We start from the raw sequence: 16472 nt of genomic DNA on the forward strand, positions 1-16472 counted from the left end.
AAAGGCACTGTAGTCGCACAGCTGGTCTCGGTAACGCTGCCCTCACCTCGTTGTCTTTTTTGTTGTAAGGTTTTCCCTCCTTCTTGTGGAAGTGCTCTTCCAGTTGTGCCTTTCACCGAGCAGTTGTTGCAGTTGTTACTGTCAATTTTCTCAGTTACTAATAGTGGTAGTTGTATAGGCTGTGTTCTGTAGTTAAAAATACAGAAATGGCACCGTACTGGATGGTGGCCATTTTGCAAGCACTGACCCAACTTTGTATCTTTTGTTGTTAATTTCTCTAAATATAAGGTACAAATAATCAGCTATCATTTCTTACAACTGACAAGAACTTTTGAACGTCAGAAATGGCAGTTGCTTAACTCAATTCCGGGTTCAGATTAAGGTGACAGGAGAACCGGTCACCTCTTCCCTCCATTCTACTGGCCACTTGATGATGATAAAATGGATGACTTCCGATTGCAGATTTGCTACCGGAGAGACACTCAACTGCAATATTCTCTGCTTTTCTGAAACATTGGTCTCGGACAAGATCACCCCCTCATGGCTGTCCAACTCGATGGATTCGTCATTCACCGCAACGATAGGACCGCAGAGTCGAGGAAAACGAGGGGATGGGTGGGTTTGCCTCTACATCAACTTGTTAGTGTCGACCCATTGTTCACCTCTCTTGGTTAAATGTCATCAGATATTCCAACACTTTCACCTCCCGAGGGAGTTTTCAGCTGTTATCGTGACTGTTGTATGCATTTCACCTCAGGACAAGAAAAATAACAAGCTGGCACTCAACAAGTTGTACAATGTTATAACCAAGCAGGAAAAAATACATTGAGGCTTCTTTTCTGGTTGCCACCTAATTAAATTCTGTGTCATTAAGAAACGTGATGCCTAACTTCCATCAACACGTCTCCCTCGCCACTAGGGGCAATAAAGACTACTGTTATTCTACCCACAAGCAAATCAGATCATGACTCCGTACTCCTGCTTCCTGTTTACAAGAAGTAACTCAAACAGGAATCACCCATGACTCGCTCAGTTGAGAAATAGTCTCCAGGACTGCTTTGCTGGCGTTGGACTCCGTCGATAACATCGAGCTAACCACCTCTGTCACCGGCTTCATTAGGAAATGCATCGACGACGTCCCCACAGTTAAGGTTTGCTGCTTCCCCACTCAAAAGTCCTGGATTAAAACTGAGGTTGGCATTAAACTAAAGGTCTACCGCACACAGGGCTATCGCAGACAACCCTGACGCTACGGCTAAGGACAGGAACAAATACAAGAAGTCCCACTATGACCTCCAGAGTCCTCTAACAAGAAGGACAATATAGGAATACGGTGGAATCATATTACACAGGCTCTGACACCTGCCACTTTTGTCAGGTGCTACAGCCCATTATCGGTTAAAAAGGAAGACCCAGACGTGATCTGCCCAACCGATGCCTTTCTACTAGACAAACTCAATACATTAAATGCACGCTTTGACAGTAACAACATTGTGCCAGGTGCGAGGGCCGCCACTAACCTAGAAGATTGGGTGATCTTGCTCTCCTGAGGCCGACGTACTAAAAGTCTTCAATCAGGTCAATACCCGCAGAGTCGGGGGGCCAGATGGGTATTCCAGGGCGCGTTCTCAGAGTGGTACAGCTGGCAGGTATATTCATGGTAATTTTCAACTTCTCCATGTCCCAGTCTGTAATCCCAACATGTTTTAAGATGACCACCATCATTTCTGTTTCTATGAACTCTTAAGGCTTCATTCCACAATGACTCCCGCCCTGTAGCACTAACATCTGTAATCATGAAGTGCTTTGAGTGGCTGGTTATGGCGCACATCAACTCCATCACCCTAGACCAACTCCATCAAATACCATTTGAGAGCCTCTTGACTGACTGTATCACTGCTTGGTATGGCAATAGCACAATCTAAACACAATTCCCCATAATGACGAAACGGAAAGTAAAAAAAAAAAAAAGTTTGCTAATTAATAAAAAATAAACGGATACCATATTTACATACGTATTCAGACCCTTTGCTATTAGACACAAAATTGAGCTCCGGTGCATGCTGTTTCCATTGATCATCCTTGAGATCTTTCTTCAACTTCATTGGAGTCTACCTGTGGTAAATTCAATTGATTGGACATGATTTGGAAAAGTACACACCTGTCTATATAAGGTCCCACAGATGACTGTGCATGTCAGAGCAAAAACCAAGCCATGAGGTCGAAGGAATTGTCCGTAGAGCTCCGAGACAGGTTTGTGTCGAGGCACAGATCTGGGGAAGTGTACCAAAACATTTCTGCAGCATTGAAGGTCCCCAAGAACACGGTGGCCTCCACCATTCTTAAATAGACGTTTAGAACCACAAAGACTCTTCCTAGAGCTGGCCGACCAGCCAAACTGAGAAATCGGGAGAGAAGGACCTTGGTCAGGGAAGTGACCAAGAAACCGGTGGTCACTCTGACAGCGCTCTAGAGGTCCTCTGTGGAGGACCTTTCAGAAGGACAACCATCTATGCCACACTCCACCAATTAGGCCTTTATGGTAGAGTGGCCAGATGGAAGCCACTCCTTAGTAAAAGGCACATGACAGCCCGCTTGGAGTTTGCCAAAAGGCACCTAAAGGACTCTCAGACCATGAGAAACAAGATTCTCTAGTCTGATGAAACAAGATTGAATTTTTTGGCCTGAATGCCAATTGTCATGTCTGGAGGAAACCTGGCACCGTCCCTGCAGCAAAGCATAGTGGGTGCAGCATGATGCTGTGGGGATGTTTTTCAGCGGCAGGGACTGGGAGACTAGTCATGATCGAGGAAAGTGGAATGGAGCAAAGTAGAGAGAGAATCTTGATGAAAAGCTGCTCCAGGGCTTTCAGGATCTCAGACTAGGGGCGAAGGTTCACCTTCCAACAAGACAATGACCCTGAGCACACAGCCAAGACAATGCAGGAGTGGCTTCAGGACAAGTCTCTGAATTAGAGGTCGACCGATTTAATCGGCACGGCCCATTTTAATTATGGGCCGATTTTCAAGTTTTCATAGCAATCGGTAATCAGCCTTTTTGGATGCCGATTACATTGCAATCCACGAGGAAATGGCGTGGCAGGCTAGACCACCTGTTACGCGAGTGCAGCGTCAAAATGACCTTGTGGCTGCAAGGAGCCAAGGTAAATTGCTAGCTAGCATTAAACTTATCTTTATCAAAAAAATCTATCTTAACACAATCACTAGTTAACTACACATGGTTGATATTACTAGGTTAACTAGCTTATCCTGTGTTGCATATAATCAATGCGGTGCTTGTTAATTTATCATCGAATCACAGCCTACTTCGCCAAACGGGGGATGATTTTAAAATCAATACACAGAAGGATATATTTTTTTAAACCTGCATATTTAGTTAAAAGAAATGCATGTTAGCAGGCAATATTAACTAGGGAAATTGTGTCACTTCTCTTGCGTTCTGTGCAAGCAGATTCAGGGTGTATGCAACAGTATACGCCGCCTGGCTCGTTGCGAGCTGTGTGAAGACCATTTCACCCTAAGAAAGACCGTAATAAATTTGTCAGAATTTTAACTAATTATGACATAACATTGAAGGTTGTACAATGTTACAGCAATATTTAGACTTATGGATGCCACCTGTTCGATAAAATATGGAATGGTTCCGTATTTCACTGGAAGAATAAATGTTTTATTTTCAAAATTATAGTTTCCGGATCTGACCATCTTAATTGTCAAAGGCTCGTATTTCTGTGTTTATTATAATTAAGTCTATGATTTGATAGAGCAGTCTGACTGAGCAGTGGTAGGCAGCAGCAGGCTCATAAGCATTCATTCAAACATCACTTTACTGCGTTTGCCAACATCCAATAGTCAAAGTTATATGAAAGCTCTAGAGAGAGTTGACGCGTCATAATTCCGATATTAACTACAACCTAAAACTTCTTGACTGGGAATATTGAAGAACTGCGAATATTGAACCACCAGCTTTCATATGTTCTCATGTTCTGAGAAAGGAATTTAAACGTTAGCTTTTTTACATGGCACATATTGCACTTTTACTTTCTTCTCCAACACTTTTGCATTATTTAAACCATTGGACGCACAAAAAGCTTATTTTTCTCCAGTTTTTTTTTGCTGAAGTTTGTTTACATCCCTGTTGGTGAGCATCCATCCTTTACCAAGATTATCCATCTATCTGACAGGTGGGGCATATCAAGAAGTTGATTAAACAGCATGATCATTACACAGGTGCACCTTCTGTCGGGGACTATTAAGGCCAATAAAATGTGCAGTTTTGTCACATAGATGTCTCAAGTTTTGAGGTGAGCAAGACCATGGAGAAGATCGTGGACTACAGGTAAATGAGGGCTGAATTTAATGTTTATTTCTTTATCATAAGCTGCCTCCAACGTCGTCGTAGGGAATTTGGCAGTTCGTCCAACCGGCCTCCCAACCGCAGACCATATGTATAGCATTGTGTGGGCCAGTGGTTTGCTAATGTCAACGTGAACAAAGTGCCCCATGATGGGGTTGTGGTATGGGCAGGCATAAGCTACTGAAAATGAACACAATTGCATTTTATTAATGGCAATTTGAGACACATTGTGAGGCCCATACACAAATAAAGCATTCTGTGATCATCAAATCTGTATTCCCAGTTGTGAAATCTATTGATTTGGGCCTACTTTATTTATTTCAATTTACTGATTTATTCATATGAACTTTAACTCTGTAAATACTTAAATGTTGCATTTAAAAAATTTTAAAATAAAATTCTGGATTATTTCATTGTTGGAGTTAGAGCTTGCAAAATGTTTTATTTCACTGTACTTGTGCATGTGACATGAACTTGAAACCAGTTGTTAGTGGGCTAGCTAGGTGGTGGTAACCTCAGCAAATTTGCTAGTCAAAGTTAGCAGTAGGAGTGATGTGACGGTGACTTACATCCTGGCCCCTTTTATTTGTGTGTTTTTGCTTCTTATCTTAAGGCATGTGAAGTTAACATATGTCAACTGAAAGAAACCAGTACGCCTGATTCACCTAGTGAACTAATCATCAAGCTCTTGATTAGTTCAATTAGATTGGCTGGTGGGGGAATGGAACGAACATTGATTTGCTGAACTAGCCTGGGCACTGGTCCAAGCAGGTTTGGAAATGGAATATGTTGCATTGAAAGATCCCTATGGTATGAAATATTGGCATTCATTGCCATTATCCATGTGTCTAACTGGTGGACACAGATGACAGACATTGGTGGTTGTTGGGATTTCAGAAGTCCACTGTCTCATAGTATACTCAAACAGGTCACATTGACAATACAGTTCATCATCTTCACTAGCAAGACACATTTTGCATATCTTTTGTCCATGGTTTAATAAATAATCTCTCTCTCCTCTTCCCTATGCTCTCCATCTCGGTCCACAGAATGTCATCAGAGTACAAGAGTCTGGATCCCTCTGACCACGGACCGTCTCCTCCCCTGAGCAGCACTGGGGGGGGCTCCCCTTCAGACAGCCCCTCCCCTGCCTCCACAGACAGGCGCCCCCGTGGCCGGCCTCGTAAGGATGCAGGCGCGCCCACGCGAGTACCCACACAAAAGAAGTAGGTCCCATTCGCTCTAACCTTGGTGTGACGCTTAGTGGGGGGTGCCTGTGCTTGGGTTTGACTGCTTTGCTGATGGTGTCGCCCTCCAAGGTTTCACTGGGCCGTGTGGCATTTGGCCAGTCTTATGTTATCCTTTTTGGTGTATTTTACGAAGCAGTTTAGTTGTTCTGGAGGGGGTCTTTGTTTTTGGTGGAAGTGAGATGTAATGGTTTAATTCATATTGTAGAGGATAAAAACACCATTAAGTCTACCGACTGATCTCTCTGTGGCTGGTTCAAGCTCAATCTTGCCATTTCTTTCAAAGCAGTTTTTTTTCTTCAATTGGTAATAATCGCCCTGCCTCATCCCCACAACCCCATAGGTCCACTAAATCAATTTATTAAGTACCATGATCTATTAAATCTGCTACTCACTACTAGGCCTCCCAAATGAATCATACTAGTGCAAGGAAGGGCATGTGAGCTGATGTGGCTGCAGGGATAACCCACGTTAACCCCGAACATTACACGTGGGGATGGGGATTTGTGTGTGTGTGTGTTTGGAGAGGGAAAGAGAATCACGAAGCGTGACGTGGTTCTAAGCTATGCACAGATTCCACCTTGAGGAGCCACTCAAGTGTTTCGAGGCGTGTTTCGGGCGGCTATTAATGTTTTTCTCTTTTGGTTGTTACATCTATGTCTCCGAGATATCTCCAACTTTCATCTTTTCACGTGGCAAGACTCATAAAGGAGAGAAAGTATTGCTTTCATCCTGGTGTCTTATTTGTCTGTCATTCCTATGTAGCTACCTTCTATCAGTGTACAACAAAACCAACTCGGAAGAACTGTAGGAGATGGACTGCTCAAATGACATGGAGAAGGAGTACATTGTAATTTTGTGGGGAGGGGGTTTGATCTTCAGATGGAGGGTGTGCTTGGTTACTTCCTACTAATGTGACATCCACTGAGTGGTGTGCAACAAGCCTTTGTTAGCTAAGATAGCTGCACAGGGGAACATTGGGGCCTCCTCTTTATAGATGGAGTAATGTTCCTCATACGCGCCACACTGATATCGGCCACATTATAGGCCCTTTCCCACCTGGACAAAACAAACACCTATGTGAGAATGATGTTCATTGACGACAGCTCAGCGTTCAACACCATAGTGCCCATTAAGCTCATCACTAAGCTAAGGACTGTGGGACTAAACACCTCCCTCTGCAACTGGATCCAACTGGATCCTGGACTTCCTGACTCCAACACCATCATTAAGTTTGCTGACAACACAACAGTGGTAGGCCTGATCACCAACAACGAAAAGACAGCCTATAGGGATGTCAGAGATCTGGCAGTGTGGTGCCAGGACAACAACCTCTCTTTCAATGTGATCAAGACAAAGGAGATGATCGTGGATTACAGGAAAAGGCACGCCGAACAGGCCCCCATTAACGTCGATGGGACTGAAGTGGAGCTGGTCGAGAGTTTCAAGTTCCTTGGTGTCCACATCACCTACAAACTATCATGGTCCAAACACAAGACAGTCGTGAAGAGAGCACGACAACCCATTTTCCCCCTTAGGAGACTGAAAGGATTTTGCATGCGTCCCCACATACTCAATGTTCTACAGCTGCGCCATCGAGAGCATCCTGACGAGTTGCATCACTTCCTGGTATGGAAACTGCTAGGCATCTGACTGTAAGGCTCCACAGAGGGTAGTGCGTATGGCCCAGTACATCACTAGCTTCCTGCCATCCTGGACCTAAATGCTAGGTGTTTTTCACACCGCTGCTACTCACTGTTTATTATCTATGCATAGTCACTACCCCTACCTACATGTACATATTACCTCGACTAACCCGTACCCCCGAACGTTGACTCGGTACTGCTACCCCCTGTATATAGCCTTGTTATTGTTATTTTATGCTTTAGTTTATTTAGTAAATATTTTCTTAACCAACAACGTACTTCAAGAAATAGAGTTAAGGTTCTTGTAAGTTAACATTTCACAGTAAGGTCTACACCTGTTGTATTCGGCGCGTGTGACAAATAAAATGTGATTTTATTTGATTAGAGTTTGATTAGCATGGCACCTGACACTTCAGGTAGAAACGCCATGGGGCCGAATAGCTGATGGCGCTTTGCACACTAACACTGTCACAGTACCGTATGTACTCTGCCTTGGGGGCGACTGCCTAACAAGCGGCCTTAGTGTATTTCCAGTTTGTTGCCCTTCATATAAATAGTATTGGATAGAAACGCCAACTGAGAACCCACAATCCTGAGGTCCTTTTTGACAGCCCCGCCACTTGGTTTGGTATAAAGGGATGAGGCTAGAGAAATGGAACCACTCAAATTCATGCGCTATGGATACTACCAACAGTCATATGATTGGCTACGACAGCTGTAGTAAGCTAATGAGGTGTGTGTGTGTGTGTGTGTGTGTGTGTGTGTGTGTGCACGCACGCGTATGTACAGTGCATTCGGGAAGTATTCAGTCTTCTTGACTTTTCCACATTTTGTTACGTTACAGCCTTATTCAAAAATTGATAGTTTTTGTTGTCCTCATCAATCTACACACAATACCCCATAATGGCAAAGTAAAAACAGGTTTTTAGATTTTAAAAATGTGCATAATTATTCAGCCTTTACTCAGTACAAGCACCTTTTGGCAGCGATTACAGCCTCGAGTCTTATTGGGTATGACGCTACAAGCTTGGCACACCTGTCTTTCAGGTCTCTCCAGAGATGTTAGCTCAGATTAAATTCCGGGTTCTGGTTGGGCCACTCAAGGACATTCAGAAACTTGTCGCAAATCCACTCCTGCATTGTCTTGGCTGTGTGCTTAGTTTCATTGTCCTGTTGGAAGGTGACCATTCACCCCAGTCTGAGGTCCTGAGCGCTCTGGAACAGGTTTTCATTAAGAATCTCTCTGTACTTAGCTCCGTTAATATTTCCCTCGATCCTGACTAGTCTCCCAGTCCCTGCTGCTGAAAAACATCCCCACAGCATGATGTTGCCACCACCATGCTTCACTGTAGGGATGGGCCAGGTTTACTCCAGACGTGACGCTTGGCATTCAGGCCAAAGTGTTCAATCTTAGTTTCATCAGACCAGAGAATCTTGTCCTTTAGGTGCCTTTTGGCAAACTCCAAGCGGGCTGTCATGTGCCTTTTTACTGAGGAGTGGCTTCCATCTGGCCACTCTACCATAAATGCCTGGTTGTTGGAGTGCTGCAGAGATGGTTGTCCTTCTGGAAGTTTCTCCCATCTCCACAGAGGAACTCTAGAGCTCCGTCAGTGCTGCAGATATTTTTTGGTACCCTTCCCCAAAGCTGTGCCTCGGCTCAATCCGGTCTCGGAGCTCTACAGATATCTCTGTCAATTGTGGGACATTTATATAGACAGGTGTGTGCCTTCACAAATCATGTCCAATCAATTGAATTTACCACAGTTGGACTCCAATCAAGTTGAAGAAACAGCTCAAGGATGATCAATGGAAACAGGATGCACCTGAGCTACATTTAGTCTCATAGCAAAGGGTCTGAATACTTATGTAAATAAGGTATTTCTGTTTTTTTAAATATTGTGTATTGTGTTTAGATTGAAGAGAAAAATAAAGAATATATTTTTTAAAATAAGTCTAAAGTAACAGTGGGAAAGTCAATATCTGAATACTTTCGGAATGACTGTATAAGGTATTTATGTAGGCCTATAGTATTATTATAATAATAATAATAATAATAATAATAATAATAATAATAATAATAATAATAATAATAATAATAATAATAATAATAATAATAATTATTATTATTATTATTATTTGAAAAGGCCATTGGACATTCCAAAATGTCCCAGATTGTCTTAAAACTCCTGGGCGCAACTTAGTGGTATTGAAAACTCGTAACAGCTTCGCTGGCCTAGACAAAATGTCACCTGGGCTGATTATGGGCCATAAACACATGACTGGTGTTAAAATGATGTCACCACTGACTTCCTAGGAAAATGTGTATATGGGTGACGCTGTGTGCTCCTGGTCTGTTTGTCTAGTAGTATTCTTCTGAGGTGTGTGTGTGTGTGTGTGTAAACTTGTGTAAATATTTGTATGAACATAACAAGAATCAACAACTGAGACATAAACTGAACAAGTCCCACAAACGTGACGACCAGAAATGGAATAAAATGTCCCTGAACAAAGGGGGGGGGGGGTCAAAATCAAAAGTAACAGTCAGTATCTGGTGTGGCCACCAGCTGCATTAAGTACTGCAGTGCATCTCCTCCTCATGGACTGCACCAGAGTTGCAAGTTCTTGCTGTGAGATGTTACCCCATTCTTCCATCAAGGCACCTGCAGGTTCCCGGGGGGAATGGTCCTCACCCTCCCGCAGGTGTGATGTTCAGATGTACCGATCCTGTGCAGGTTTTGTTACACGTGGTCTGCCACTGCGAGGACGGTCAGCTGTCCGTCCTGTCTCCCTGTAGCGCTGTCTTAGGCGTCTCACAGTACGGACATTTCAATTTATTGCCCTGTCCACATCTGCAGTCCTCATGCCTCCTTGCCACATGCCTAAGGCACGTTCACGCAGATGAGCATGGACCCTGGGCATCTTTCTTTTGGTGTTTTTGAGTCAGTAGAAAGGCCTCTTTAGTGTCCTTTCATAACTGTGACCTTAATCGCCAACCATCTGTAAGCAGTTAGTGTCTTAATGACCGTTCCACGGGTGCTTCTTCATTAGTTGTTTATGGTTCATTGAACAAGCATGGGAAACAGTGTTTAAACCCTTTACAATGAAGATCTGTGAAGTTATTTGCATTTTTACGAATTATCTTGAACGACAGGGTCCTGAAAAAGGGACATTTCTTCTTTTGCTGAGTTTATATACACACCGTTCAAAAGTTTGGGGTCATTAAGAAATGTCCTCTTTTTAAAAGAAAAGCAAAAATAATGTGGTCAATTAAAATAACATCAACATTCATCAGAAATACAGATATATTGATCAGAATCAACATTGATCAAAAATGCAGTGTTAATGTTGTAAATGACTATTGTAGATGGAAAGGCAGATATTACATAGGCGTACAAAGGCCCATTATCAGAAACCATCACTCCTGTGTTCCAATGACATGTTGTGTTAGCTAATCCAAGTTTATCATTTTAAAAGGCTAATTGATTATTAGAAACCCTTTTGCAATTATGTTAGCACAGCTGAAAACTGTTGTACTGATTTAAGAAGCAATAAACTGGATTTCTTTAGACTAGTTGAGTATCTGGAGAATCAGCATTTGTGGGTTTGATTACAGGATCAAAATGGCCAGAAACTAAGAACTTTCTTCTGAAACTCGTCAGTCTATTCTTATTCTGAGAAAAGAAGGCTATTCCATGCGAGAAATTGCCAAGGAACCGAAGATCTGGTACAACGCTGTGTGCTACTCCCTTCACAGAACAGCGCAAACTGTCTCTAACCAGAATAGAAAGAGGAGTGGGAGGTCCCGGTGCACAACTGAGCAGGAAGACAAGTACATTAGTGTCTAATTTGAGAAACGTCTGTCTGTCTTTTTTTTTTTTGGGGGCAATGATGCAGACAATAACACACAATCTATCTGCAATATTAAAGCTGATCAACCTACTAAAAAATAAAGGATATTGCACCATTTGCTGTCAAGGGTACTGTTCCCTTTTCCTCCTGTCCCTCATTTTGTTCTGAAGGCAAGCTTGTCCCTAGACCCACTGTCACTGATGTGTGTCTCTCTGCCAGCAGCAAGCCAGGCTGTTTTTATTTGATTTATTTGTTTACAGAGAGTGCAAAAGCTTGGAGTACCTCTTCTGAGCAGGCTTGCATAACCCAATGGCTGCTGCATGTGGAAATGTCTCCTGTGTAGGCTATGCCCAAGGGGTCAGGGCAATGAATCACTGACTGTTACCTGACCATCTAAATGGCCAGCCTGGTTCGTTCTGGGAACAGCTGTCAATCATGAGAGTGTTTTACAAATTCTTATGAGACGTTTCTAAATGTAATATGGATCCTTATTAAGCTATAGCAGTGCAGGATTTGATGTGAAATGTTATTGATGTCATCTGTGAAATGGGTGCCCCCTTTTTTTTTTTGTGGTCAGACTAGGTCCTATTGATTTGGCCTAAAATAACACCAGTACTCTCTCACAAACACAGATATCCTCCTCGGTGTTGTACATTATCGGTCTGACAAACTCCCACTGACCCACGTGAGCTTTGTGTCTGTGTTGCAGTAGTGCGTTATAGTAGTTTTTCTGGTTGCCAGGACTCACCCCCAAAGCCCAACCTAGGACAGTAATAACCCTACCACTGTTTTCTGTGGAGGAGTTTCAGCTAAAGTCCTAGGTCTACATATTTCTAATGGGTCTCTTGCACGTTCTGTATGGGTTAACGGTTCATTTCATTGACCCTTGTTTGCTTTTGGTTGGAGGGAAGGTATGTCCCGTGTTGAGTCAGCATTTCAGAGGTTTCTAGCCTCTAACATTGGGATTGTTGTTGAAGCTTTTAACCAATTGCTTGTAGAAGCTTGCTCTGTAAGCTGGAAATGTAAAACCGGAGAGGTAATGGTTAAATGGCATGCCGGGAAATAGCAGAGCTACAGAGAAGGTGGTGTGCCTCAGCCCAGCCAGTGTGCCCATGCCAGGATTTCGTCACTGCCTTGGGAGGTGGAACTACTTGCAACAGCAGTTTATTATTATTTTCTTTCTCCCTCTCTCACTCCCCCACTACCGCTGTGTGTCTCACTCCCCCACTACCGCTGTGTGTCTCACTCCCCCACTACCGCTGTGTGTCTCACTCCCCCACTACCGCTGTGTGTCTCACTCCCCCACTACCGCTGTGTGTCTCACTCCCCCACTACCGCTGTGTGTCTCACTCCCCCACTACCGCTGTGTGTCTCACTCCCCCACTACCGCTGTGTGTCTCACTCCCCCACTACCGCTGTGTGTCTCACTCCCCCACTACCGCTGTGTGTCTCACTCCCCCACTACCGCTGTGTGTCTCACTCCCCCACTACCGCTGTGTGTCTCACTCCCCCACTACCGCTGTGTGTCTCACTCCCCCACTACCGCTGTGTGTCTCACTCCCCCACTACCGCTGTGTGTCTCACTCCCCCACTACCGCTGTGTGTCTCACTCCCCCACTACCGCTGTGTGTCTCACTCCCCGCACTACCGCTGTGTGTCTCACTCCCCCACTACCGCTGTGTGTCTCACTCCCCCACTACCGCTGTGTGTCTCACTCCCCCACTACCGCTGTGTGTCTCACTCCCCCCACTACCGCTGTGTGTCTCACTCCCCCCACTACCGCTGTGTGTCTCACTCCCCCCACTACCGCTGTGTGTCTCACTCCCCCCACTACCGCTGTGTGTCTCACTCCCCCCACTACCGCTGTGTGGCTCGCTGTGTGGCTCGCTGTAGTAGAGACCAAGTCACTGGACGTTTAGATATAGTTTTTTTTTGTGACTGGTTGTGTTCAGTACCACATGATTTTTTGTGGTTTTAAATTGAAAGATCATGCATAGAATTGGGATCATCAGGACTAGATGCAGCATTTAGCTTGGTGTTTGGTGACGAGAAACTTTTTATGTGAACCAGTGATTAGATATTTTTTTCAGAATCAGTCTAACGGGAGCCTGAACCTGGAACTTGGGCTCATAACTTGTCATAATGACTCTTACTTTATGAACCTTCTATTGTACCAGAGGTGGCTTGTGATTAGGACCAGCCTACCCCTGTGAGACTACACCAGAGTTTCCCAAGAGTTCCAGATGACATCACAGGGAGGGAGAGAGGGGAAGCTACACAGGTCCCAGTGGTTCGCTCTTGTCACTCTGGCTTTGGCTAGCGGGTGTTTTATCTGCCTTTGGGTTACTCATTAGCCCACATTTCATCACTTGTTAACCTCTGTGCTGCACAGTAGTTACGACGGGTACACGTGAAATCCATTTGGTTGCCTCGGCTTGGCAAAACCCGAGGACTGTGGGTAGTCAGATGGGCATGACGCATGCATTATGCAGTGCCTGTCTAACAGTGAGCATCACCGTACATCTGGCTTTCTTCTAGTTTGGTTCAAGGTCTCATGGGGTTCGGCATTGTTTGGCTTCATGCATGGATTACTCAACGAATCCCTACCAGGACTTTGAGAGGCTCTGTTTTTTTATCTTGTTGTAAACGTCAAGGTTGCATACACTGACTGATATGTTTGTCTTGTGACTTAAGATTAGTCCTTGCATTCTTTCTGCAAACCGGGCTGACTCGACATAGTTGTTGTTCTATCCAGGGGTGGTAATGGACAACTCTTCCAACACTGTTGGAAAAACAACACAGTGTCCGTTACATAAACTGTCAGTTGGAAATTCTGATTTATTCTAGGGGCAGCCACAGCTCCACTATCACCTAAACTGACATTCATGCCCAACATATTGTTCAACTAAGCCACTGTTTTGAAGTGTTTTCAGGTTCCCCAGTACCCTAGGAAACCTTCTCTTCATCATAACTTTTCTGGTCTGGCTTCCACCATTCCACTTTCACCTGTCAAGTCCTTTTACTTCAGTTGTTTGGGAGCCAACTTTCCAGAGTATAACTGAGAATACATTGTGCAGTCAAGCATATCAACACTAAAGTGACCATGTCGACCATAGCAATGCTACGGTGACCATAGCAACGCTGCGTTGGCCATGGCGACCATGACAACACTGAGGTGGCTATGGTGACCATAGCAAGTGATGCTCAAAGCTAGAGCCATTTGGAGAAGTCATAGAAATGGTAGTTGTGGTTGGCATGAATTTCTGACAAGTAAAACCAATACCATGCAGAATGAAGGTGGTATAAAATGAAAAGCAGTGAGTTAGGCTGCTAGTGCTGTAATATTATCAGCCGTAGTTTACTATGCTCTGTGTGGAAGGGAGAGGAGGGGTCTGGCCAGGCCTGTTAACCTGGATTAAACCTGTTCCAGGCCACGACAATGGCCTTGCATTTTCAATGATGTAGGTCATTGATCAGAGCGCTGGGAGTCGGTTGCCGACGGCAGCATCCGTAGCGGTGTCCTTCTCATCCTAGAAACCCAACCCTGGTCACCCGATGCCTTGGCCCTGGACCTCGCCACCGCATTGTGGCAGGTTAGCTATTTTCATCATGAATCTTGTTCTGGAGGCAGCTCTGCAGGGTGGGCACTAGCTGACACATTTTAAACCTAACTTTCACCCTAACCACACTGCTAACCTTAATGCCTAACCCTAGCCTTAAATTAAGACCAAAATGCAAATTTTTGTTTTCATAGATTTTTTTTTTTACAATGTAGCCAATTTTGAATTTAAATGGGCCTATCTAAGGGGATATTGCTCAGTTTTGCCTCCAGGACAAAACTCATGACACTAAACGGCAACCTGCCGCATTGTGAGAATGGGCCACAAAGCCTCAATTGTTTGCAGTCTAAACCAAATATTTCCAACCACAAAACGTGTTTACTTTTGTGGCCTCTATTTGTTGCTTTTGTCCTCCAAAGAGTTTTGCCTTTGAAAAAAAGGCTTATTACATTTCTGGGGTGTGTTTCCCACTAAGCACAAAGCAGGAAATGTCTTCTGTTGATGTGAAATATCCCTGTTTCTGTTATTTGGACCAGCTGAGGCTTAGTCCTTGTGTTCTGAACCGGTCTACATCTAGGCTAGTCCATCTGAAGGATCAGGCCCTTTTGGCCCGGGTGGCAGGCTTTGAGTTTAGTGAGCCACACTGGTAAGTACTCTGAATAGCACCTCTTTGTTCTTGTGCAACACAGAGAGAAAGAGAAAGCGAGCGAGAGCCAGAATGTGCCAGAGCTTTTTAGAGGCTACATTTGCACAGACCCACGATGCATGAGCTGTTCTGGATGGTCCAGCCAAGTGTTCAGAGCTAGACAGAGGAGTGTGTTCTCCCCCGGCTTCTCTCTCCCTCTCGCCCTGGTTGTCCCAATGTGTGCAGTCCCTCTCTTCACTCCAGGGGCTTGTTTTGGATGCGTTGGTTTGGTTTCCTGGTATCCATTGCAGGTTTGGTCTGTAAAGACTTGCTTGGTAAAGGGAACTGATATGGTCACCAAACTCTGTCTCTCTGTGTGTGTGTGTCTCTCTCTCTCTCTCTGTCTGTCTGTGTCTCTCTCTCAATTCAATTCAATTCAAGGGCTTTATTGGCATGGGAAACATGTGTTAACATTGCCAAAGCAAGTGAGGTAGATAATATATAAAGTGAGTATATAAAGTGAAATAAACAAAAATGAACAGTAAACATTACACATACAGAAGTTTCAAAACAATAAAGACATTACAAATGTCATATTATGTATATATACAGTGTTTTAACAATGTACAAATGGTAAAGGACACAAAATAAAATAAATAAGCATAAATATGGGTTGTATTTACAATGGTGTTTGTTCTTCACTGGTTGCCCTTTTCTCTCGTGGCAACAGGTCACAAATCTTGCTGCTGTGATGGCACACTGTGGAATTTCACCCAGTAGATATGGGAGTTTTTCAAAATTGGATTTGTTTTCGAATTCTTTGTGGATCTGTGTAATCTGAGGGAAATATGTCTCTCTAATATGGTCAAACATTGGGCAGGAGGTTAGGAAGTGCAGCTCAGTTTCCACCTCATTTTGTGGGCAGTGAGCACATAGCCTGTCTTCTCTTGAGAGCCATGTCTGCCTACAGCGGCCATTCTCAATAGCAAGGCTATGCTCACTGAGTCTGTACATAGTCAAGGCTTCCTTAATTTTGGGGCAGTCACAGTGGTCAGGTATTCTGCCGCTGTGTACTCTCTGTGTAGGGCCAAATAGCATTCTAGTTTGCTCTGTTCTCCTCTCTCTGTGTCTCTCTCTCTGTGTGTTCTCTCTCTCTCTGTGTCTCTCT

General features: G+C 44.1%; 1 protein-coding gene across 11 annotated transcripts in view; it reads left to right on the forward strand.

Annotated features, from left to right (window-relative positions):
- The window catches only part of kmt2ca (lysine (K)-specific methyltransferase 2Ca), a 240048-nt gene that overhangs the window by 13947 nt on the left and 209629 nt on the right, over positions 1-16472 (forward strand). For all 11 annotated transcript variants that reach the window (XM_031796719.1, XM_031796716.1, XM_031796715.1 and 8 more), the window contains exon 2: positions 5427-5603. In XM_031796719.1, coding sequence (XP_031652579.1) covers positions 5428-5603 — 176 coding nt within the window. In that variant the 5' untranslated portion in view covers position 5427. The remainder of the gene's footprint in view (positions 1-5426; positions 5604-16472) is intronic.

This window comes from Oncorhynchus kisutch, linkage group LG18 (assembly GCF_002021735.2).
Source record: "Oncorhynchus kisutch isolate 150728-3 linkage group LG18, Okis_V2, whole genome shotgun sequence".
Classification (NCBI taxonomy): Eukaryota; Metazoa; Chordata; class Actinopteri; order Salmoniformes; family Salmonidae; genus Oncorhynchus; species Oncorhynchus kisutch.